The following is a 23,514-nucleotide window of genomic DNA, read 5'->3' as shown; positions in this document are numbered from 1 at the left end:
GGAGAGTGCACCTGTTGCAACAGCAGGATGTCTTTATCCTCTGCCAGTAACAAACACTGAGGTCAGGGCTTTGTTTTTTTTTTTTGAATTTTCCCTCTCTCAATGGAACAGAGGCCAGATATACTGAGTGTGACCAGCAGACGTGCTTGTTGAGGAGTAGCATGAGTATGAAAGAAGAACGAAAGGAGACAAGAGCCCACATCATCACCTAGGGACATGAACAGGGTTCTGCAGCCCCTGGAAAAGTCTCTTTCCATGTCTAACAAAAGGGCAGAGTTTCAATGACCGTTAGTAACTCATGAGATCAATTTAGAGAGTTGTAATCAGAATTTTTTTAAATAAAATCATCAAACATAGAGTATGCTGCTTGTAGTAAGAATAAGTATGGTTTTGCAAAATATTTTCCATTATCTGTGTGGATGTGTATGGACTAGATCGTAACATAAAATGTATGACTTGCTGTGAGACACTTAAAAAATTTGAAAAACACAGAAGCAACATTGAATTCCAATGATTCAAACATTTACTGTACTCTAGACAGATTTTCAGTGAGTATGAAATATTTTTATCTTCATTTCCTCAGTATATTATCTGAGCATAATGTTCACTGATCCTCAGTCTGAAAAATATGTGGGGCTGAAAAGTATCTTGAAAATATTTCAGATTAACATGAGGATTCTGCATCACATTACACTTGACACACTTAAGTCTGCACAAAACTGACACTAACACCCCGATCTATAGCTGAAGACGTTAAGTTCTACAGGAAGCGAGACGCCTCTGAATCCTCAGGGCTGGACCTGGAAGCTGGGTTCCTTGGCCATCATCCCAGCATGACGTCTGTGTGCCTGCATCACCACTGGAACAGGCCCAGCAAAGGAAACACAAAGAAGGTTCTCGGCCTGTAGAGGCATTGAGGTTAACCCCACCTGGCGCTGCATTTACCACATGACTCCGAAAAATAACCGTCCTGGTCCTTTTCTCAAATTATTCTATATTTTTACCTTAACATGCTCTTTAAATATGAACATAAAACAGCAAATGACCAATTATTTAATAAAAACTGTTAAACCCTGTTTTTCCCCTTCCTCATTTCTTAACTAACTTCCTTCTGTACAAAATTGGCATACACTTGATATACTGGGTAGCAGCAAAGTGTGAAGGAGATTTCTTCTTCTACAAACTAAGAAACAAAATGTCAATGGTAAACAAATAATAATAAACAAAACAATAGCACTTACAAACTTCCAGGGAAAATCAGCAACCTTTTAGAAACAAATTCCAAAGCAGAAAGAAAAAAGTGACTTTACATTAAACAAAAATAAGTGTACATCCCATTTCAAAGACTGGAATGAACTAAGCTGGAATATAGGAAACAAAATATTTATTTGGGTCTCTGTGTATGAGTCAATGAAAAGCAGGCTCTTGTTTCACATAGACTTCTATTAGGCAGTTTTCTCCATGTAGTTATTTTTTAAGATTTATTTACTTATTTCAAAGGCAGAGTGACAAAGAGATACTCTAACCACTGGTTCACACAACAAATGCTCACAACAGCTGAAGCCCAACCAGGGCAAGGCCAGAGCCAGGAACTCCATCTAGGTCTCCCACATGGATGGCAAGGACCCAACTACTTGGGTCATCATCTACTGCCTTTCCAGGCACATTAGTAGGAAACTGGATTGGAAGTAGAGTACCCAGGACTTGAATTAGCATTCTAATATGGGATACCTGAGTCCTACACAATGGTTTAACCTGCTGCACAATGCCAAACCCTGGTAATATACATTTTGATTTCTTTTATTTGTTTATATCCTTACTGTATTTCAAAAATGACTTCAGGTGGGGTATACTGGGGTAAGGTATAGAAATGCCTGATGTGTGCCTATATTTGTACATTAAGGAGCAACTGCCAATAGTAATCTGAAGATTAGAGAAAATATTTTAAATATCAACTATAGGAGCTCAGGGTATTCCTGAAAACTTTTTAGGCAATTCTAAACAAGTCTCAGTTCTTTATATGGTAGCATTATTTGCTTTGAAATGAACTCTCAGATTTATAACGATGAGTAGTCAATCATGTTTTGCAATAAGTAGAACTAGGAGACCCACTGGCCTTACAGACAAGAAGGCCACCACTGAAAATCACAGTTACATCTTGTGGAAATGATCTACACTCTCTATTCTGTTTAATGGAGAATTGGAGGGGGTCTATTAGCACAGAGAGTCGAAAAGATCTATGCTTTCTCATGAACAAGCTAATGTACATTTTTCTACTTAAAAGGCACTAGAAGTGAGGCAAAAGCAGCATAATATTATTTGTGTGTAATAAGATGAGTTTCAAGTGCCTGAAGTTTGACAGACAGGTGGCTATGTAGAGTCTTACAGGAAAGTTCCACAAGGAAATACTCCCTGCTGATTGGAAATTTTCCAGATGACCTAAGTTCCTCTGTTGTAATAAGACAAGACAAGGACCAAGGAGAAATAGATAGCAAAACCCTGGATCCCTGAATTTTTGGTGATACCAGGTACCAACCCGCTTTAAATGGTAGGGGTTGGGGCCCGTGCTGTGGCAAAACCGGTAAAGCTGCCGCCTGCAGCGCCAGCATCCCATGTGGGTGCCAGTTTGAGTCCCGGCTGTTCCACCTCTGATCCAGCTCTCTGCTATGGTCTGGGAAAGCAGTACAAGATGGCCCAAGTCCTTGGGCCCTTGCATCGGGGAAGAAGCTCCCAGTTCCTGGCTTCATATCAGCACAGCTCCGGCCATTGCAGCCAATTGGGGAGTGAACCAGTGGATGGAAAACTCTCTCTCCCTCTCTCTTTCTCTCCCTCCCTCCCTCCCTCCTTCTCCTTCTCTCTATGTGTAACTCTTTCAAATAAATAAAATAAATCTTTAAAATAATGGTAAGGGTTAAGGCTATAACTAGGTTCAAAGAACCAATCACAAGTTCCACAGAAGGTAGTTTTTTATTCTCATGCATGATGCTGTATAGAAAACACTCCTTACAAATATGTACTTCCAAGTGCATCAGCTCATTTGATTGACTCAGAGTTCTCTGATTTTTTTGGGGGGGGGGGGGACAGGCAGAATTAGTGAGAGAGAGAGAGACAGAGAGAAAGGTCTTCCTTCTGTTGGTTCACACCCCAAATGGCCACTATGGCCAGCCAGCACGCTGCGCCGATCTGACCCAGGAGCCCAACCAGGACTAGAACCCAGGGTGCTGGCGCCACAAGAAGACCTCAGCATGTCGCTTCCCCATCTGATTCTCATGAAGAAAAGGGAAGAGAAGGCGGCCATCCGTATTGCTGAGTCCTTAGCAGCCGGGAGTGCAGGCTTTCCCACAGGCCCTGGGCTTGGACGCCTGGCCATGCTGCCTTCCAGAGCACTGCAGCGTCCCGTGTATGAGTCCTGCTAGGTTTAAGGTGCATCACCTCCTCTTTCAGGGAAATGACCACCAAAGTGTTTCCCTTCAAACAGCAAATTCCAGGTGAATAGGAAAGCATGCACATGGTGAGAGGGAACTCCAACCCGAGCATAGCAACCAACACCAAGCTTTGGTTCCCACAAAAGCCATCAAAAACCGAGCTACAGAGTCTCCAAGGGTCTGATAGAACTTACAAAGTCTTCACAACATTCAAAGTGTAGCTGAGGAAGGGTGAGAGATTCCCACTCTGGATTCTCACCACTAATCCTCTCTAAACAACTGTGGAATCTGGAAACTGGAAGTCACTTTGGGGAAAACGCACATCATCTCCTGTCTCCTACGGTCCTATGCCCAGTCACAGTCCTGGAAGGATTTGATCCCTGCAATCATTTTGTGCTATTAGTAAAAACCTCAGGTCTACATAGGGTTATCAAGACATTATGACACATACTTCCACATGAGAAGAGGCAAAAAAAAAAATGAAAGCAATATTCAAATGAAATTAGGAAATCATTTCTCATTTGGGTCCCCAAATTTTTTAGTTAGAGGCTGACGTTACTTGCTTTAGAACTGCATGGTTTGGGGGGCCAGCGCTGTGGCACAGTGGGTTAGGCCTCCACCTGCAGCATCAGCATCCCAGCTACTCCACTTGCAATCTGGCTCCCTACTCGTGGCCTGGGAGGTTGGTGGAGGATGGCCCAAGTGGTTGGGCCCCTGCACCCACATGGGAGACTCAGAGGAGGCTTCTGGCTCTTGGCTTCAGATCGGCCCAGTTGTGGCCATTGCAGACATTTGGGAAGTGAACTGGCAAGATGGAGGATCTCTCTTTTTGTTTCTCCCTCTGTCTGTAACTCTGCCTCTCAAATAAATAAATAAATCTTTAAAAAAAAATTGCAGGGTGGGGAGGAACCTCAAACAAGTGAGGGCAGACAGATGAGTCCCTGAGTAGTCTCTGCGTCAGGAAAGGGACAGTTGAATTACAAGTTAATGGTACTCCTATCTACTTAGAACCTTAGTCACTATCATGGACAGAATTAAAACAAATTCCTAATGTAGCCTCTTTTGGGGTCATCAAGCTGAGTAAATAAATACAACTGCCGACATCTTCATGAAGCCTTCCCAGTCTCGCCCGCCTGGAATAAGGTGGCACCTGCACTCCTCTGAGCTAGCAGGATGGTAACCTGTGCACATCTTCTCCCCCACTTACGCTAGAAACTCATCAAAGGAAGAGACCATGGCTTGGCATCTTTTACCACATTTTATAAAGTCTTCAAAGATATTTTTAAATAAATAATGGGAAGAGCATTTTCTCTCTTACATCCTCCTCTAGAATCAAATGATCATATGTACATTTTTACCATTTGTAAGGTTATTTCTTACTTCTAAATTGCACAGATCTCTCTCTCTGTCTCCCCCACATTAATTATTTCCTTTTATTAAACTAGCACATCCTGCCACAACATTAAAGGGAGAATTTCACTAGTAGCCACACTTCTCTAGCATGTGCTTGTTTTCTTCTTTTTTTTAATTTCCTAATAGTGAAATACTACAATTATTTAGCTTTAAGCAACTGAACTTCAATTTATGACCTCTTCTTTCATATTTCAAACCAATACTCTGAGATAGGTAATTTTATATGTCAATTTGGCTAAGCCACAGGACCATCTGGTCATACATCACTCTAGATGGTCCTGGGAAAGCATTTTTGGATGAAATTAATACTGATTCAGTGAGCTCTGAGTAAAGCCGGTTATCCTTCATGGTGAGGGTAGGCCTCATTCAATCAGCTGAAGGCTTTACGAGAAAAGAGACTCAGGACCCCAGAAAAAGAGAGAATTCTGAGGGCAGACCACCTCCAGATTTGAGCGGTAATATCAGCTCTTCCCTGGGGCTCTGGCTTTCCAGCCTGCCCTACTGATTTCAGACTTGCCAGTCTCCACAATCTCATGAAGCTGTGACTTAAAACATAGACACACACAGCCTGCGACCTGGGGAATGCTCTTTCAAGTAAAGACTTCTGAAACTACAAAGCTGAAATACTTAGATCAACTTACTAGATGGACAAATTACTAGATCTAGATCCAATATTAGGTGTGCTAGTTATTAAACACAAGTATAAAGCCAGTCATTTGAACTCAATAATTAAAATCATAAAGTGACTGTATTATTTGTCATTTAATTTGAGGTTTATGAATAACAATACAGTTTCTAAACCCAATTATCTCTTCAAAAGATATATTCTGAAACTGTAGAACTCAGTAAAGCGCAGTACACTTAAGGTTTTGATAGCAAATTAACATTAAATAGCATTTAGTCCAACATTTTTCATTTAAAAACATAAAGGACCCTTCAATGGATGTGCTTTTAACAGCTCCCTCAATGAAACAGAAAAAATAACAGTGTTCTTTCATTGAAGTCAAATGAAAAATAATTGTTTCAACTTGACTATGTTACATTACAAAAATAAACATAAATAATAAAAAGGAAAACAAAACAATGCACTAAAACACAGGGCTCAAGGAGCGTTTAGCCTAGTGGTTAAGCCACATTCCACATCAGAGTGCCTGGGTTTGATTCCTGGCTCCAGCTCTTGACTCCAACTTCCTGCCAGTTCAGACCCTGATTAGCTGTTGTGGTGGCTCAAGTAACTGGGTTCCTGCCACCCACGTGGGAGACCTGGATTGCCTTCTGCTTCCTGAACCCGGATGCTGCCCTGTCAGTTTTTGTTTTTCTCTCTCTGTCTCTCAAATAAATAATTTAATAAAATAATAACATAATAATTTCTGTTAGCTTCTGTTATTTGAGTGGGCTTTTGATTGAGGCAAGATTTAAAAGCCTTTTGAAGAATAAATCATACATAAAATAAAAACAAATAAAATAAAATATAGAGCATAAAGTTGGATTCAGAAAAAAAAAACACTGTATTACTGTTCTGATTCTGTTGTAAATCATAAAAGGCAACAATCAATGAACAAAAACACTGGATATGTGAGATTTTACTCAATGAGTTGCAAAAATCTAGATAATGCATTTGTACCACCATGAAATCTGTACTTGAATATTTTCATTACAGTGAATTGACTAGCAACTTTCAAATCACATTATGTCATTTTTTTGTATTAGTTTATGAGTTTCCATTTTGTTTTAAAGGAACTGCTCATAAATACACTATCTGTATGTCACTGCTTTGAAAAATGAATAAGTTGGTATTCCATTTACGTATAATGTATTCTTCAAAATGTATTTCAGTCCTATCTCCATCAAAACCCTTCTCAAATAGAAGAAGCTAACAGAAACGCTAGCTTTGAACAGAAATCAGTATGTATCAGTTACTCACTTACTAAAACCATAATGTAGCAATCTTGCCTAGGAACAATACTCCATAAAAATTAATAAAGTGTTAAAAATGACTATTTTTGGAATGCCTGAACTTTGACATACATATCATGTTTCAGCAGTTTCAAGACTAAAAGGAATTACTGTTGTAACACATTTTGACACATCAGATGTCATTACAAAACAATTGGGAGCTTACACACGGAACACACAAACAGCCTCAGCCTGGGCCATTACTGAGAAGCAATGAGCCTCAGCTGGGAAAAGAGCAGGAGGAAGGCAGGGCCAATAAATCATTATCCCTGTTTACCCAACTCCCCAGTAGTATTCATATTCAGAGTATAATAATTAGCACCTCATGGGATTTCACACAAATGTTTTGACTAAAAAAGTCTCGGCCTGGGGTTCTTACATTCCAATACAAATGCAGTTTTATCTAGAGTTAACCTATTAAATGCTTCACGGGGATACTCCAGCCATAGGCATACTCTCTGATGCAAACATAACCTTGATTCTTGCACAAATCATGCACATGCTGATCAACCAGCAAAGGAATATTATGATTTTGAAAATAGCCTTTCCTTCATTCAGGCGCACCATAGATCAGGTTGTGCCAGTCAAAGGTGGTACATTACAGAGGCCATCTACTCACATGGCCTTGGTCATCCAGTTCATTGTTGGTGAGCTTCAGCTTGTCAAAGCTGATCACTTGTCTCATCCAAGTCTCCCCGGAGGCAGGCGAGTCTGGATGAATGTACACTCGGGGTGGCACAGGGGAGTCTGCGTTACCCGCCACCATCCATTTAGAGCTGTGGTAAACATACCTAGAAGGCAATGACGAGGGTCTCAGCATATGGACTACTCATTACTTGGAATTTCCAACTCAGTAAAATCAGACAAAATGTACGTCCTTGTTCAAAGGTCTAAAATAAATAAATTTCCTTTTTACATCCAGGAAGATTCCAAACATTTTTCAAAAATTTTCCAAGACGGCAGTGTCCTTCTCAGAGGAAGCGGTGTATTAAGGTTTTAGTGAAAAACACACATACTGTTGCAACAGAAATGCAAACATCTTACTTCTTTCAAATCCCCACATTCACAATAGACATTCCACCCACATTCTGATATTTTCCCACTTTCATCTGGATTTTCAACTGACATAAACAAACTGTTAAGTTGTCAAGCTCACCTTTAAGAAAATATAGAAATATTTTAGTTATATTTTAAAGTGTCCTACTTTAAGATCAATTCCCATTTTAAGTTATGTATGGGCTGATGGGATACAGTAAACTGACAACAGGAAATTGTCAAAGGTTCCAGTAACTTCTATTTTGATCTGGAAGAAGTCTTATCATAATTTAGAATCATTTTTCTAGTGCTATAACAATACATTGAGTAAAAAATTATCATAAAATGTATTTTCATAATTCATTTTTCATGAACATTTTGAAGGCTCCTTATATATGTACACATTTCAAAAAATTTTGCACCAAAATAAGCCTCGTATTTTAATTCCATTTTCCACAAACTTTTGGAAGTATCACTGTATTAATGATTTTTGAAATCAAACTAATTTAAACACTAGAAATTAGTTATTGATGAAGAATAATTATAAATAAAATTATATACTTATATATTTTGCTTCCATTTTGTGTTAAAAGGTCACATTGAATTTAAAGCAATACTTTGCTGATGGTATCTGGAAATTCTACTTGTGTAATATATAAATTTCTTTTTAAACAGCATGAAACATTTTCAGTCTCTATGGTGAAACCCTTTGTTTCAACTATTGTCATATATTTCATTCTCTTTTGAGCTCAACATGGCTTCTATTCTCTAACTCATCTTTTGGGAAAAATGCATAATCACAAAATTAAGAATAATTTGTTAAAACCTTCCTCTAATTGGTATGGTGTAATTTCAGTAAATAAATTTCTAACTGTGGGCTTTTGTGGATATTAATTTTATATTCTAATAAGTGACAATCATTTTTAACTTGACCAAATACCACTCAGACATAAGAGAATAACCAAAAACAAATATTTTTCTAACACTGCTAAAAGAGGTGGAAAATAAAATGGAAATCTTAGAAATTTCAATAAGAAACTGCAATATCTATATTAATCATGTAACCATCAAAAGAGAGTAATATGCTCTATCAAAACCTTGAAAATTATACATATTGAATAGTTCAAAACCCCATACACACTACAAGTTACATAGCCTTTGTAAAACACTCTAAATATAAATGCTAAAGCCAAATTTGTTCCTGGAAAGCAATACAAGTGAAAGCAAATTTATGTCTTGCAATTTGATCCAGCATTTTAAATATTAATTTATAAAATGCCCTTGTTTTCTGAGACAGTAAGTAAAAAATCAGTTATGCAAAATAAACTGTATACAAATATATGGAAGAAATTTAGAGAAACATGAGACAAATTTAAAAACGAGTAATTTGCAATCTCATTAAGAATCACATTATCTTCTTCAGTACAAAACGCAAATTAGAATATGAGTTTTAACCCAAAGTATGTTTAAGGAATGAACTTCAATGCTTTCTAGTTGTGTATATATAATTTTAACAAAACTGTATAATGACATACTTAATTAAAAAAGTAATACAACATACTATAGACAAAACACAATAATGAAATTATTTTTTGTTACTCATTTTTATGGCATTTCATGTGGCCCTGTGCTAGTTAAAATTTCTGTACTTTTGACACCATAAACCTGTTTCATAAAAGCATAAGTTAAAAAATCAAAACGGATTTAAATTAAAAACCGATTAAATGAGAACATTCATATTTTTTAAGAAGAGACACAGATGAGCAAAATTTAAAATAGCACTTCTGATCTTCCAAAGACTCAAAACTTCCTTTTATAAATGTCAGCATTTTTAACTCTTAAGGGAAAATAAAAAGGATTGTCACTGAAAATTGCTGATTTGCTATATTATGTAAGAAAAAGAGCAAAGTTTCCTTTGCAATTGAAGAATGGATCTTTTTAAAGTTCACTTGATGGCAAGATAAGTACAATCTCTCTCAACACAAATATAAAGAGTTTTTTAAATGTATTGTGTTAACTCAGTCAAAAAACAACAAAAGGTAACAATTTACTACCAATGGGCATGTGTTTATCTCCTAATGAATTATGGGATTTTTCTTATGTATAGAAAACTTTAAATAATTTTTAAAGGGAAAGAGCCTACAAACATTCATGATTTTGAACATTACAAGACTGAGTAAATTTATAGGAAGACCAAAAATCGTGACGAAAATACATTTCTATACAATACTTCCTACCAAAATTCTAATTAAAATGAGTCAATATAAAAGATATATTTAGTTTAACAATACATAGATACATTTCTGTATCTATTAAAAGCAAAACAGAAATTAGTTTCCGTATTTGCTGCAAAAGATGGCACTAGCTCGGCTGCTGGAACCATGGCTATTGTTGAATTATAGAACTGGAAACTCTACAGGGCTCTGGAAACAAGGATCACAGCTGTCACACATCAAACAGCCATTAGCTGAAAAATCCTAGCATTTTCTTTATTATCCTGTATCTAATCACTGTACCTGTATCTTTTGTTGTCCACTGGCACAATATCCATGGCAATGTAATATTGCTGGTGAGGATCTAATCCAGAGATCTTCACTCTCATTGCTGGAAACATGCGCCTATTTATAAGGGAGGGGAGAGACAGGGTTGGGGTTCTGTTTTTGCTTGTGATTAAGGACTGAGAACGAATAAGCAAAGAAACATCTTGAATTTCTTTTTAATATGGACAAATTTATAGCATGCATTGTAATAATGGAATTCCAGGAGTCAGAACATAGGGAATGATCAAAACCAAGGTTTGTAAATGTCATTTGTAGCGCTCTGCGTTCATGTGTCCCATGTTTACTGAAGTGTCAGAATAGCTAAAACTAAAAGGACTGAGCACTGAAGGCGTAACGGCACTAAAGCAAGTACCTGATTTTTTAAACTAAATCTATAAGCATATTTACTTTAATAATATAAACAATAAAACGTACCAAACGGTAAAATAGAAAAATACGAATTTCTGAAAGTGATAAAATATATTATAATGTGAAATTTTAAAAGGGTTATAAAAAAAACCACAAGGAGCCAATGTGCCATGCTATAACCAAACAATATGTTCTTTATTGAGACAGGACTTCCTGTCTGCAGCATGGTAAAGGTGAAGTGCAAACGTTGCTCTAAATGTGAAAGGTATAGTAAAACTTCTTTATTGAAAGCAGAAACTAAACACAATTTATATTTACCAAATCATTCCTCCCCCCACCATACCTCAAAACTGCTTTTTTTAAAACCACACTTAACGCAAACTTTGCTAATTAAAACAAGTGAAAATCTGCATAGCTCTTGGCTTCCCAGAATGTGTATCAACGGAGATTCTAATGCATCTACTCTTTGAAAAGGACACAGCAGCAAGGACTACTATAGCAAACTATTGTATATAAAAACAAATGCAGCAGTTCTCTTTTTTTAACTTTCATCTAGTGATTTATGTGTAGGACCCTTCCAGGTAATCTAATTTTTGCTCATTTAACCTTACAACACAAATTTTAGTACTGTTATTTACCAAATTTTTCTCATAACAATAATGCCATTAAAGAGTACTCCCACAGAAAAGAAAGTCCATTATTCCTAACTAGGCATGAGAACAATTTACTACTACACTGGCTTTTTTAATGTTATTTTAGTGCACCTGTAAGATAAAGAGTAGAGGTCTTTAACTATATCCTTTATAAGACAACTGCTGCTTTGTATTGTTGAGGACTGAATTTGGATCATTAATAAAGGCTCTGTGAAAACGTAGAAGGGAGCATATGGATTCAATAAAATATGTTTTTGTAATTTCTAATAAGTTTGGATACTTTTATGCTATCCAGGTTTTTACCATGTGTACTCCCTGAAAGAGCTGGGTGTCCTTTTTAAGTTCCTTTAAAGGAAGCATATCATTCATAGATTTCATTGCACTAATTGAAAATTTTAAAATGTAAATATATCTGTCTACCTCAAATGAATCTGGCCAACAAATCCATTTGTTTTAGTAACGATTGATGTGCAAATTTCACACTCTGAAACCGATATAACTTCTTACCATTAAAAAAAAAAACACCCGTTTCTTTAAAAAAAAAATCCTTCAGCAAATGCAGGCTAATGTGTTGATTTCATTTAGGGAAAAAAAATTACCTAACCTACATAACTGTACATCTACAAACAGGTCGGCTTCCAAAAGTCAGGGCAATTATTCCTGCAGTTCTTATGATTAAACACGCACGATGGATAATTCCAGCGACTTTTCATCCTAGCCTAATACCCAAACAGCACAGTACACCATGTTCTCATGGTGCCAGTAAATCTTTCGATGAAGAACCAACCTGAAAGCTTCCAGTCTGAAAAACCAAATCACAGTATGCTGAAGAGCAAGCTGGACTTTAAATATCTAAAAGGAGGGGACGCTGGAAAGACTTCCCTTGTTTCAGAACTGATAACCGGCGCCTAAGGAGAGGCCTGCACAGATGTGAACGTGACCTGGAATCCACAGCCGCCCGCACGCGGCACAACCACCGCGAGGGCTGCAGCATCCGCGGCGACACCGACTTTCGCCCGGGCACTCAGCAGCGTGCGGCTGGCCTATGCTCCTCGCTGATGGCTCTCCAAAGTAGTAGGTAAAGCCATCCCCAACCGTGAATCAAGGCCCAGGGCCTTGTCCGCTCCGTCCGAGCCCGCTGACCAGAGTCCCCTCCCGCCGCAGAGCTGCAAGCCCTTCTCCTTCCTAACCCAGCGAGGGACGAGTGAGGCCGGGGCCGGGGACCGGGGTGGGGACCGCGCCAGCTCGCCCGTTTACCTGCCCGCCTTGGTGATGATCATCTCCGTGCCAATCTCGTGAAAGCGCTTCCAGAGCTCAGCTCCCTGCAGATCCACCCGCGGGGTCTGCGGTGAAGGCAGCGGGGTCCCGGGCCGGGCTAGGGCGGGCGCGGGGGACCCCTTTGGGGAGCCTCCGGGGGACGCCAGAGGCGAAGCGCCCCGTAGAAAGCCGTCCTCACAGTTGCCTGGACAGCAAAGGGCAGAGAAGGGGAACCGTGAGGGCTCCAGAGGGGAAGCGCGCCGGGGACTGGGGAGAGAGGGGAAGCTCTGGTGTCATCGAATCCTCCTGAGGAACAGGCCCATCGACGAACGCACGTTCTCGGCCTGCCCGTGGGCCGCTCGGCGCTCCAGGGAGGCCTGCCGGGCTCCCAAGTTCCGAGCCCCGGAGAGGAGCGTGAGCCGCGTCCACCCCACCCGCCAGGCCTACTCGGAGCCAAGGAAGGGCCCAGAAGTTTCGCGCCCCGCCGCTGCCGCCGGAGTCTGTGAGGCGTGTCTGGCAGAGTCTAAGACGAGTTCCTAAAAGCAGAGTCCCGCACAACCCGCAAACGAAGCGCACGCAGCCTAGCGCCTGGCCCCTGGGCCTTCCCTTCTCCAGAAGCGTCGGAGGCGTCTCGCGGCGGACCCGGCCCGAGGCATCTTCTAGAAAGCTCTGAAACTCTCCGACTGCCCAGCGCCTCTAGTTAAGCAGTGAGGAGGCCTGCGGATGCCGTCGGCCTTCCCCAGGGAAGACTCCGCTGACCCCCGGGAAATCGCATTTACAAACAGGCCGCCTCCTTCCTGGTTTGCACAAATGGTTTAGGGCATTCGTTCCGGTTACGGGCTGTGTGTGTGTGTGGGGGGGGTAGGCTTGGGGAGTTAGGCCACCGCTCCCCCAACCTATTCCCCCCCACCCCGACCTCAGGCTTCAAAAAGTTAGGGAAGGGGGAAAAAACCAGAGCACCCATTGGCTGGAACCCCAAGGGAGGCAGACGCAGAAAGCGCACAGCCGCGCCGCCGGCGCCGCAAGCAACCGCGGCTAAGGGCGCAGGTTGGCGAGTGGGCGGCGGCAGCCAGCCTCGGAACCGTCTGGCGGGCAACCAGGTTGCGCGGCGAGCCCGGCGCCCCACACCCACGGCCGGCGCGCTGGTGGCGAAGTTGCCTCGGCCACGTAGGACGCGGCGCGCACGCACCCCAAAGACTCCGCAAGTTCGGGCTCGCGCCGGCTGTGGGGCCCGCGAGAACCCGGGAGCGTTCGTGCTATGCAAAAGTTCATGCTGGAAGGGGCCCACTCACCCACGGCGCCGCGGGAGCCGCAGCTCCCCTCCAAGTCTGAGCAGCTCCGGCCCGGCGCGGACGCCGCCCCAGCTGGCGGCGGGAGCGCTGCGCCTTCCTCTCGCTCCGAGGAGCCCTTTTCACCCGCGCCGCCGCCACTGCCTCCGCGGCTACAGCCTCCGTCGTCTGCCGGCCCGGCCGCGTCCTCTGCGCCCAGCTTTAGCCGCTTCTTCTGAAGCTGTTGCTGCTTCTCGGCGCCGATGAGCGCCTCCACTGAGAAGGCGTGCGCCTTGAGACTCAGCATGCTGCAGGGCGAACCCCTCCGCTTTTCGGCCATCCCCGCCGCCCGGCGCCCGCCCGCCCCTCTCTCATATACACTCGCGCGGCCACACGCGCGCACTCGCTCTCCTCCCCACCAAAACCGAGCTCTGCCCCCTTCCCCGCCGCGGGCAAGGACAGCTTTGGCGTTTTCTTCCTCGCGCTGGTGTCGGGATCCGAGAAGCCAGTGACGCGCCCGCCAAGTTTCCTTCCCCGGGTCTCTCTCGCGCGCGCTCTCACTGATGCACTCCTTCGCTCCCACCCCCTCCACCTCCTCCTCCTGCTCCAAGATCTGCCTCGACTGATGCGCCTGAGAGGACTAGCATGGGTAAAAAACACTCTGCGGACACAAATTAGGGATTGTAATTGAAATTTGTTGCCTTGATCTGTCAGCACTTCCAGGCAGGAGAGCGGTGGGAAGAACTTGCTCATTAGTGTCAATAAAGCGGCGGAGGCGGGGCCCAGGGACCTGTCAATCAGGGAGACGGCCGGCCAATCAGCAGGCGCCAATTCCGCGCGGCCCGCGCCCACTTCCTTACAAGGTCGCAAAAAACTCTGGAGTGAAAAGCGCCGCCGTCTGGCGTGGCCGTGCCAGCCCCTAGCACGCTGAACCCCTGTGGGTCTCCCTGCCGCCCACCGCCCAGTCCAGCCCGGAGTCTCCAGCTTTCCTCGCCGGGACACGGAGAGGCTGAGGCTTCTGGGCTTAAGTAGAGAAGATCACCAAGTTAGAATGTCAAGGATCTTTCAACTTAAACTCCAGTACCACGACCGCATCTTGATGTTGCCGCAGCTCAAAACATGTTGGGAGGTGGCAGAACTCACTGCCGCCAGGCCCATCGATCTCATTTAAGCATTCCTACGGTTTAGTGGCGCCCACCCTGCGGATGGCTCAGCACCGGACTTATATTCAGTTCTGTGGGGTTTTCTTGCGAAAAGTTCAAAAAATATTTAAATCCATTATGTTTAGGGGACCCAAAAAGTGTTATATTATCGCTCAGGCCTTCGCATAAAGTAGCCAAGAAAAGTATTTTCTTTCCAGAGACCCTCTTCTTTCAAAGAGTGGTAGCTATTTTAAAACGTAAAGATCTTAGTTGTTACATCGCTAGAGATACCGATCTAACCTGAAAACTCTAAAATGTGGCAAAGTTAGTTTGAAGATGCCATAAAAACTCCACCCGCTGCAATTTTTGACATTTTCTGTGACTTGGTGTAATTTCATATTTCTCCCGATTTCACACTTTACCACTCTACCACTGGTAGCTCAGCTTTGATTTAAGGAGCCAGCTTGTTTTTTTTTTTAAGGAGACATTCAAAAGAAACCGCACTTTTGGATTGAATGACAGCAAACATGCTTATGCACAGTTTGTTTTGTAGTTTCAACTCGACTTTTTGTTAGGATTAATAATAAATGGCATTTGATGTCGCAGACTATATTACAGGATGAAACTGATCATGCGTGTTCTCTTACTCTTTGGTATAAAATATCAGACGGCCGCTTTGTCTCTCCGTGGATCCCCTTAACCTTGGCCTGCCCTGTTATCTTCTCCGTACGCCTCAGGCAGAACAGCTCCTAGGAGTAGCTTCGCTACTGGCCCAGTCCTGCTACCTCACCTCCTGCGGACGAGTGATTCCCGGTCTAGGCCCACCGTGAGGGAGCAGCGGGCACCTAGCTGGAGGTGCCCAGAGAAGCTTACACGCCGCCCAGGGGGGCTGGCAGCCTTGGAACCAAGAACCACCCTGCTATCCTTGCGGCCGTGGTCTCCTTTAAATGCTGCAGAAAACATATTCGCTTGGGAGAGTGGCTTTGCATTTGTCAAGGAAAGGCTTTGCCACCGACGTGGAACTGTCGGGGGGAGCGAAGAAGCTTCGCGATGTCTCAGGCCCATGTTAATAACGTAAAAAATGAGCATGAATCTTTGTTTCTCAAACTCGGCGGAGGGCAGGCGCGGCGCAGGAACAGTGCAGAGGCGGCTTGGAGGGCTTGGGCCGAGAAGGGAGGTGGGATGAGGAGAGGGGCAGACGTGGCAGGCTGCTACGCCAGGAGCTCCGCAAGGGCTTGAGCGCGGGAAGCCGCAACAGCAGCCTGAGAGGCTCCGGCGCCCCGCCCCAGGCCCGGGATTTCGGGGACCCGGAGGAGGAGCGACCCTCTGGCCCTCGGAACTGCCCTTGCAGCCTTGGAAAGGTGGAGTCGCTGCAGCCTTGGGGCCCGCTCAAGCTCCGCGACTGGAGCAGGGGAAGCGGCTGTTGTGAGAAACCGCCAGAGACAGACGCGGGCTGCAGATGCGAAGCCTTCTTTGTAGATGAGTGCTTGACCGTCTACGTGCCCAGCAGCTCAAATTGATTTAGGAAAGACTCCACAGGCCTGCAGTGCGCCCTCGGGATCACACAACCCCAGTCCTCCTCTTTTGCTCCGCCGCGTCTTTTGCTTTTACCCCTGGCAGCTGGAGGTGCCGACCCCAGGATGTGCGGACACCCGGGACTTGTGTCTCTACAACAGCCAAGGAGGAAAGTCGGGCTTCACCGACCGGCACCGCCTCAAGACAGACTGTGGCCCTTAGAAATAACCGGAATGTGCGTGGGACGCCACGGCAGGACGAGGGCGTCGCCCCCTTGGTCCTGGGCTAGGCTGGGCTTTGGGAACCACACCGCACCGCCGCTAGTTGCCTTCGATTTACTTCGAATGGGGCTTAGGCTTCCAGACCGAATTGGACCCGCTGTCTCCCAACTCGGTGGCGCAGTGGGTCGCAGACCGCGCCGCACCCGTAGAGAGCGTCGAGCCTCTTCTGGGCACTGAAGAAAAGAAAGCCTGGAGTTGACCGACCGGCGACGTCTGGGCCTTCGCAGAGTTGGCGAAGCCATAGCGCTGGCAAGGCCTCCTCTCGAGAAAGCGGGACACACACACGTGTCGGGGCAGAGGCAGGCCCTGGGGCTTTCCAAGTTAAAAGAGCAAAGGAGGCCGGGCTCATATTCTTGGGAGGGCAGCTCAGCGACGTGCGATCGAGCGTGCTCACGTGTCTGGGTGTGCACCGTGCGCGTGAGTGTGCACGTGTTCGTGTGTGCATGTGTGCCTGCGCGAGCGCACCTGCTCACTGGGACACGCTGGGGGTGTGTGTGCTGTGGTTCTGAGTAACGGGGAATGTGTGCCTTCTGCCATTTGCGGATGGAAAACGTCTTTTCTCAGTAGGAGCAGGGCTAAGGAATCACTTAATACTGTAATAAGCTGTCCGCCCTCTGGCAAGACCAGCCGTATTGCACTTGAAACCATCACTCAGAGAACATTGTCGGAATAAGCTACTTTCAGTAGCTTATTTTCCTCTTGGAAAAGAGGAAAGAGCAAAAAGATCCTAGAGCATTCAGATGTAAGACAAGGTATAATCCGCGTCCACCCCAGCCCCAAAGAGCAGCACTACCTTGGGCAAAGGGGCTGCACTTTTAAAAAAGCAGAGCCAGCCTCTTCGTTTTGCTTGGTGCTTTTGAAATTTGAATAATCTGAGAGATTCCTTTACAAAAACACATTCTCTGTCAGCTCTTGTTGTGCCTATTTACAAGCGTTGAAATATGTATTTATACATAAACACATACATATTTATATACATATAACATATATCTGTATATAATATGTATATATTTTATATTATACATATTTTGCTATTTCATCTTACCCGCCTTATGAGATACTTTTATTTACGAACAGTAGTTTAAGTTCTAAATTGCAAAAGTCTTAGGCATCAGGATTTCATTCTCTATAGACTGATTTTTTTTTTCTTTTACATTTGACCATCGCCTAAGTGTTAAACCCTTGCGTTTGACTTCTCAGACTGAAGACATGGCACAGAGAGAGGAGCTCTGGCACGCACTAGTCTGTTATGGACTCCGGGGGCATCAAGTGGTCGCCTGGTTTCCAAACAGAATTCAGACTTCCTCCCCATGCTTAACAAGACTTCCACCATTAGTTAAAAGAAACCAAACGCAGAAACAGGAGGGGGAGTGGCGGTGAACAAGAGAGGAACCCCAGCACGGATAGGAGCACGTATTTGGCTGCATTACTTTGTAATTTTATCTGGGAAGGAGCCACATCCTGGTTGGGGACTGTGGACTTCCGACACCATTCGGAGTCGCAGGCAGCGCCCCACGCGGGGAGTTGGGGCTTCTTCCCTCAGCCCTTCCTGCCCTACCTCTCCCACTCTCTTCCTTCTTTGCACCTACTCTTCCTTTCGCCTCTTCCTCTGGCCTGGGTTAATGAGAATAAGTTATAACCTGTGTGCATTTACAGGGGCTGCGGGAGTAAATCCAGGCGGCCGGGCTCGACAGCTGCGCTCCCGCGGACTTCCTCGCTGCCTGGGGTCCGGCTGCAGCTGCAGACCCAGGCCCCGAGGAGCAGCAGTTCCTGCCTGCTGGCTGCCGTCGCTGAGGCGCACGCAGGCATCACCTCCTTTCTAGCTGGAGAGTGCTTCCCATTCTTCTCTCCCGACAACTCGCCTCTTCTTGGTTCTGGTTAACCAAAAGCAAGGCCCGCTACGAAAATAACCCCCGCAGCATGCGCGAGAACGTTGCCGAGCTCCTCAGCGCCCAGAGGTCGCTCGGGGCCGCAGTTTCTTCTCCAGTGTTGATTGTGCCCTCAGGGCTCCTTTCCCGCTGGGGTTCAGGGGAGCGTGTATTCCGAGGGTAGGCTAGTCTTCATTCCTCCCTCCTCCCAGCCCACGGGGCCTGTAGCTTGGAGAAGGGAACGGAAAGAGCACAGGGGCCTCTGACCCAGCAAGCCCAGGGGCGGTGAGAGAGTCATGAACCTGTGAGGTGCCCAGAAGAAAAGTCATACGCTTGGGCAAATGAGCTCCCCGGTTCCGATTCCGCTTCCATCCATTTCCCAGGCTATCTGCCTTGCCTCCAGACCTAGGGCCGTTTTTTGTTTGTTTGTGTTTTTTTCTCATCTCCCGCTGAAAAACCGCCGCCCTCACGTCTTCATTGAAAGCCCTCCGGTGTCACACTTGTCTCTGCCACTAATATCTCATTTAAATTTAAGATGACTCAAAGGAGGTAACAAGTAAAGGCTTGACTGTAAATGAATGCCCAAAGCTGGAATTGAACATTTCTGATACCATTATCACAATAAGTCAATTTGAACATAAACAAGTATCAGAAAAATTAAATAATATTTCATTGTTAATGAACATTGTAATAATTTGTGCTATTTGAGATCATTTTAAATTTATATATAAAATACTCAACTTCATATTTTTATTAAGCATTTAATGCCTTTTCCCTATAAACAATGGTTACCATGACTCTTCAAGGTTAATAAAAATGAATTGAAAATGGAGCTTAACATTCCCGTAAGCCCTTTCAAGAATCACTATGTTTGACATTTAGCATTTAGCAAAAATTATTCCCTCTAATTTGCTGTAAACGGACCCTGTTCTCTACATCTGTGGACACCAACAGTTCTTAAACAGTGGGCATTCTGTGCACATTCGTATAATCTTTTGAAAGTATGAACAATAAAGAATGTGGCTGGAATTGATACACATCTTTGTGAGGACAGATGCGGCATTTCAGTTTCAGTTGAATGAGAGGACTTTTAATGGATTAATATAGAGATAACATTGGAATGGTGCATAAAGAACTGAGTTATTGAAAAACAGTATTACCTTTAGGATTGTCTTTAGGAGTGAACCTTGTATTTAAACACATAGGCAAAAGTTTGTTAAGAAGTAATGGTGTTCCTAAATGACTTTTCATTTTGTTTTCACTTTTAATTGATAAACTGTAAAGTATGTATCCTGAACAATTAAGAGATGAAAAATGAAAGAGGCCAAGATTTTTTCCATTGCAATATAAACAATTTTAAATTTTATCTTAAATAATCATACTGGAATATCGCCAAACTAACTTTTCAGGAAAAGTCAAATGAAAATCTGGGAGCAAAAGACTAAAGAGTGGTGATTACAAGAGGACGGCTACCAAACTTATGTTCTGGGAATGTTGCGTATAAACAATCCTTGCCATATACTAGTACAACACTGCATTTCCAAATTACTATATTTCTAAATGCCTTCATATGAAGAAAGGGAGAGGGGGGAAAAAACTATCTTAGGCCATGCATTAATAGGTGGTGTAAATTTAGAATAACTAGCATTTCTAGAGAGACTTGAACTTTTTTATGTTCACCTTTGGTCTTTAGTGTGGGTTTCTTCTCAAATTACATAAAATGTACTTTAAGAAGCACTCACTACCTGCTACAGATGTCCAGGAAAACTGAATTATGGAAGTCGGAAACATATGGCAGTTGCCTATTGCACAAGGAAGGTACATATGAAAGTTATAAATTTCTTTCTTTAAGTCAGCATTGTAAACGCATTTTATAGGGTTCACAGTATGTATTACATCTGTAGATTTAATTTTTGAAATATATGTTTTTTGAGATATTTGTGGTTTGAGATTATAAGAGAAAGAACTCATCTTGGTGAATTAAAAATAAAAAAAAAAACTCTCGACAAGTAAAAATAAATATGTGGAGAGAGAAACATTTTTCTTTTATTTCCCAGCTGGTTATACTGAAAAGGCCATCAGGCCATCTATTGGCAAAGGATTACTCACAACACAGGAGGTGCCCATCAGCAGAACATGCTGCATTTATTGAGTTCCCGTTCTGAAGAAGCAGAGATATCAATTTGAGCAAAGCCAGCTTGGGGCTGATATAAATCCCCCACATTAAGAACTTGACCACGCAAATGTCAAAACTACACCAACTCAATTTGCTCTTGAGAAAATGTTTCAACTACTTACTGATATTTTTCCAACCAAAATACTGGATCTAATTTTAATTATGTCACTTAATGCTTTTGAAACTACGTTTTGATTCCAACAATAATTTAACATTACGTATTCAGTATCAACAATGGATACCGAGTGCTATCAACTGCCAAGGTATCCTCCCTTACACTTTTAAAGTTGTTTTAAAATAATCCCTCTGATTTTCTACCTGACACCCCCAGTGTTATATTTAAATTTTATTTTGTGGTTTTTAAGAGGCATGGCTCTCCTTCCAGTTTCTTTGGAGAAATGCTAGAAGCAAGTTTATGTGAATGGTCTCGGTCAAAAATAAATTCAAACAAATACATACTTAAAAAAAAAAAAACTAAAGGTGGGGCAGGTGCCGACAGGTAAGGTCGCTGTGGGTTCACTTCAGGGAAACAGTCCTGCCGTTTTTGTAGTGGAAAAGCGTGAGACTGGTCTCCGCTTTGTTGCACTAGAATGAAAATTACTTGGGGGGGAGAAATAATGCAAAATAATAGCAGATGCGCCCTTCCCAGGCAGAAGTTTTATTTGGTTGTGTTTTGAATTCCTCCTTTGGGATCAATTGTGGAGTGGTCGCCTGTGTCGGGTTTTCTCCTCTTTTCCAGTTCCCGCCTTGCTGTGGGTTCGTCTTTGGGCAGGCTTTTGATCCCATCGTCTACTTGAGGTGGTAAGCAATCGAGCGTTTAATGTTGCGGGCTTCCACGTAGACCCGGGGCGGGGAATCCCCGAGGCTCAGAAAAGACGATCAGTTTCTTTCCTTGGAAACCAAGAAAGTGTGGGGGAAGCTTCTGATTTCCTTCTCTTCCCTGTGTCAGGTTGCCTCCAGAACTGCTGAAAACTGGGTGCTGCTCCTGGCATTCTGCGCCCCTTGGTTTTTCCAATTACGGGGACCGCGACCCGACTTCACCTGAGCGTGTATCTGGTTCGGTTATATTAATATTTTAAGCAGCATTTTTGATATTACTTAATAACAAACCAGCACTAAGATTTAAAAAAAAAAAAGTCAATTGTTTCTGGGCACCCTGGAATCCCTAGGGGTAGATACCATTGGTAAAACATTCAGGAATTCATATTCCCGATGAGGTTCCACACCTGAAATTAAAATCCAGTGTGGCTTTCTGAAACTCATATTGCTTTGGTCACTATCTGCGTTTTCTTTCATTTTATTTCCGTTCTTTCTGGTTTGGATGCTTTTTTTTCCCCCTAGTGCTGAAGACAATCTGATTTACAGTTTGACTGAGCGTTGCATTTCTGTTTAGAAGGTGAAACGTCCAAGTCAGTTAGCCAAATTGTTCCCCGACGGCTCCAATATTGCGCCAGAGTTCCAGAGTCAGTTATTTTTATGTCTGACTGTATATCAAATGTGCAGGGTGATAAATAAAACTCGCCTCAAGCTACAGACTATCTCAGTGTGATGAGGAACAATTGACAAAAATTAACCCAGCCAAAGCGTTGGGGTTCTCGCGAGCGACTAGAACATAAATCAGCGCTGCGGTGGCGTCCGGAGGCAGCGCGCTCGGAGCTGCGCGCTCGCTTGCAGCCACAGCTCTCAGCTGCCGCTGGACTCCTGCGGCCCGAGCAAGCCGGGCTCAGCCGGTGGGGCCCGAGCCGGGATCGCATTCTGCACGGGGTTCGGACTCGCCCCGGGAAAGGGGCCTGTTGGGGCAGAAAGGCATGGCCAAACCCAAAGGAACCCCGAATTAATTCATCATCTGGAATCTTTCGGTGCAGTGTTTGTAAAATCAGAGGACCTGGGAGACAAACTTGGGGTGGTGGTGGTTAATGACAGAGTAACAACCCCAAACTCTGGATCCCAGAGAAGTTCCTGGAGAGCTCAAGTCACTCCAAAGGGAGATTCATTCAGCCATTAAGGGTGCCCACAACCCCCCCCCCCTTTTTTTAGCAGAAATCAGGAAAGCATCCTAGGAAGTTTTCTGCGACAGCGGCGGCATAGCCGCTTGCAGTTGAGATCCCGCCTGCAAACTCACTTCCCAGCGCACACACCCCACTCCGGGATCCTCGCGTCCTTGAGCCCGCGTCCCCCCTCTCCGGAGCGAAATGGCTGGCTGCACCCAGGGAGCGAGTGTGTCCAGCTGGACAGGGGGGGTCCCGACGGGTCTCCGAGGGTCCTCGCCACCTATTGGATAAACCCAGGCCCAAGGACCCGCTCCAGCGGCGGCAGCGCAGCGTTAGGCAGCCAGAGTCAGGGGCTGCGGCTCCTCTAGTCTCGGTTGCTGAGTGCAATGAACAGCCCTCTCGGTGCTAAGTGCACAGTAAGTGCGAAGAACAAATACATCATCTCCCGGGGGCGTCCGTCTTGAAAGGGCCTCTCAGCCCACTGCGGTTCGGTACCCGCCCAGAGTTACACATTAGTGCGGGCGTCCGCGCCGGGACTGCGCCACCTCTTGCTGGCGGAGCAGGGCTCGCGGGACCCGACCCTGGCTCCAAGCGCCAAGCTCAGCGCTGGACTCCCTGGAGAGGA

At 44.2% G+C, this 23,514-nt stretch overlaps 1 protein-coding gene across 1 annotated transcript in view; it reads right to left on the bottom strand.

The window, feature by feature from the left end:
* TBX18 (T-box transcription factor 18) overlaps positions 1 to 14,667 on the bottom strand; it is a 30,606-nt gene extending 15,939 nt beyond the window's left edge. Inside the window, exons 1-4 of the mRNA XM_008263171.5 lie at positions 13,941 to 14,667; positions 12,649 to 12,853; positions 10,346 to 10,447; positions 7,414 to 7,585 (exon numbers count right to left, since the gene is read on the bottom strand). Coding sequence (XP_008261393.5) covers positions 7,414 to 7,585; positions 10,346 to 10,447; positions 12,649 to 12,853; positions 13,941 to 14,256 — 795 coding nt within the window. The 5' untranslated portion in view covers positions 14,257 to 14,667. The remainder of the gene's footprint in view (positions 1 to 7,413; positions 7,586 to 10,345; positions 10,448 to 12,648; positions 12,854 to 13,940) is intronic.
* Between the last annotated feature and the right edge of the window lie 8,847 nt (positions 14,668 to 23,514).

This window comes from Oryctolagus cuniculus, chromosome 5 (genome assembly GCF_051225735.1).
Source record: "Oryctolagus cuniculus isolate XC-2025 breed Fujian yellow rabbit chromosome 5, ASM5122573v1, whole genome shotgun sequence".
In the NCBI taxonomy this organism is placed as follows: domain Eukaryota; kingdom Metazoa; phylum Chordata; class Mammalia; order Lagomorpha; family Leporidae; genus Oryctolagus; species Oryctolagus cuniculus.
The sequence above is the reverse complement of the archived record's forward strand: the minus strand, read 5'-3'. Positions and strand labels throughout refer to the sequence as shown.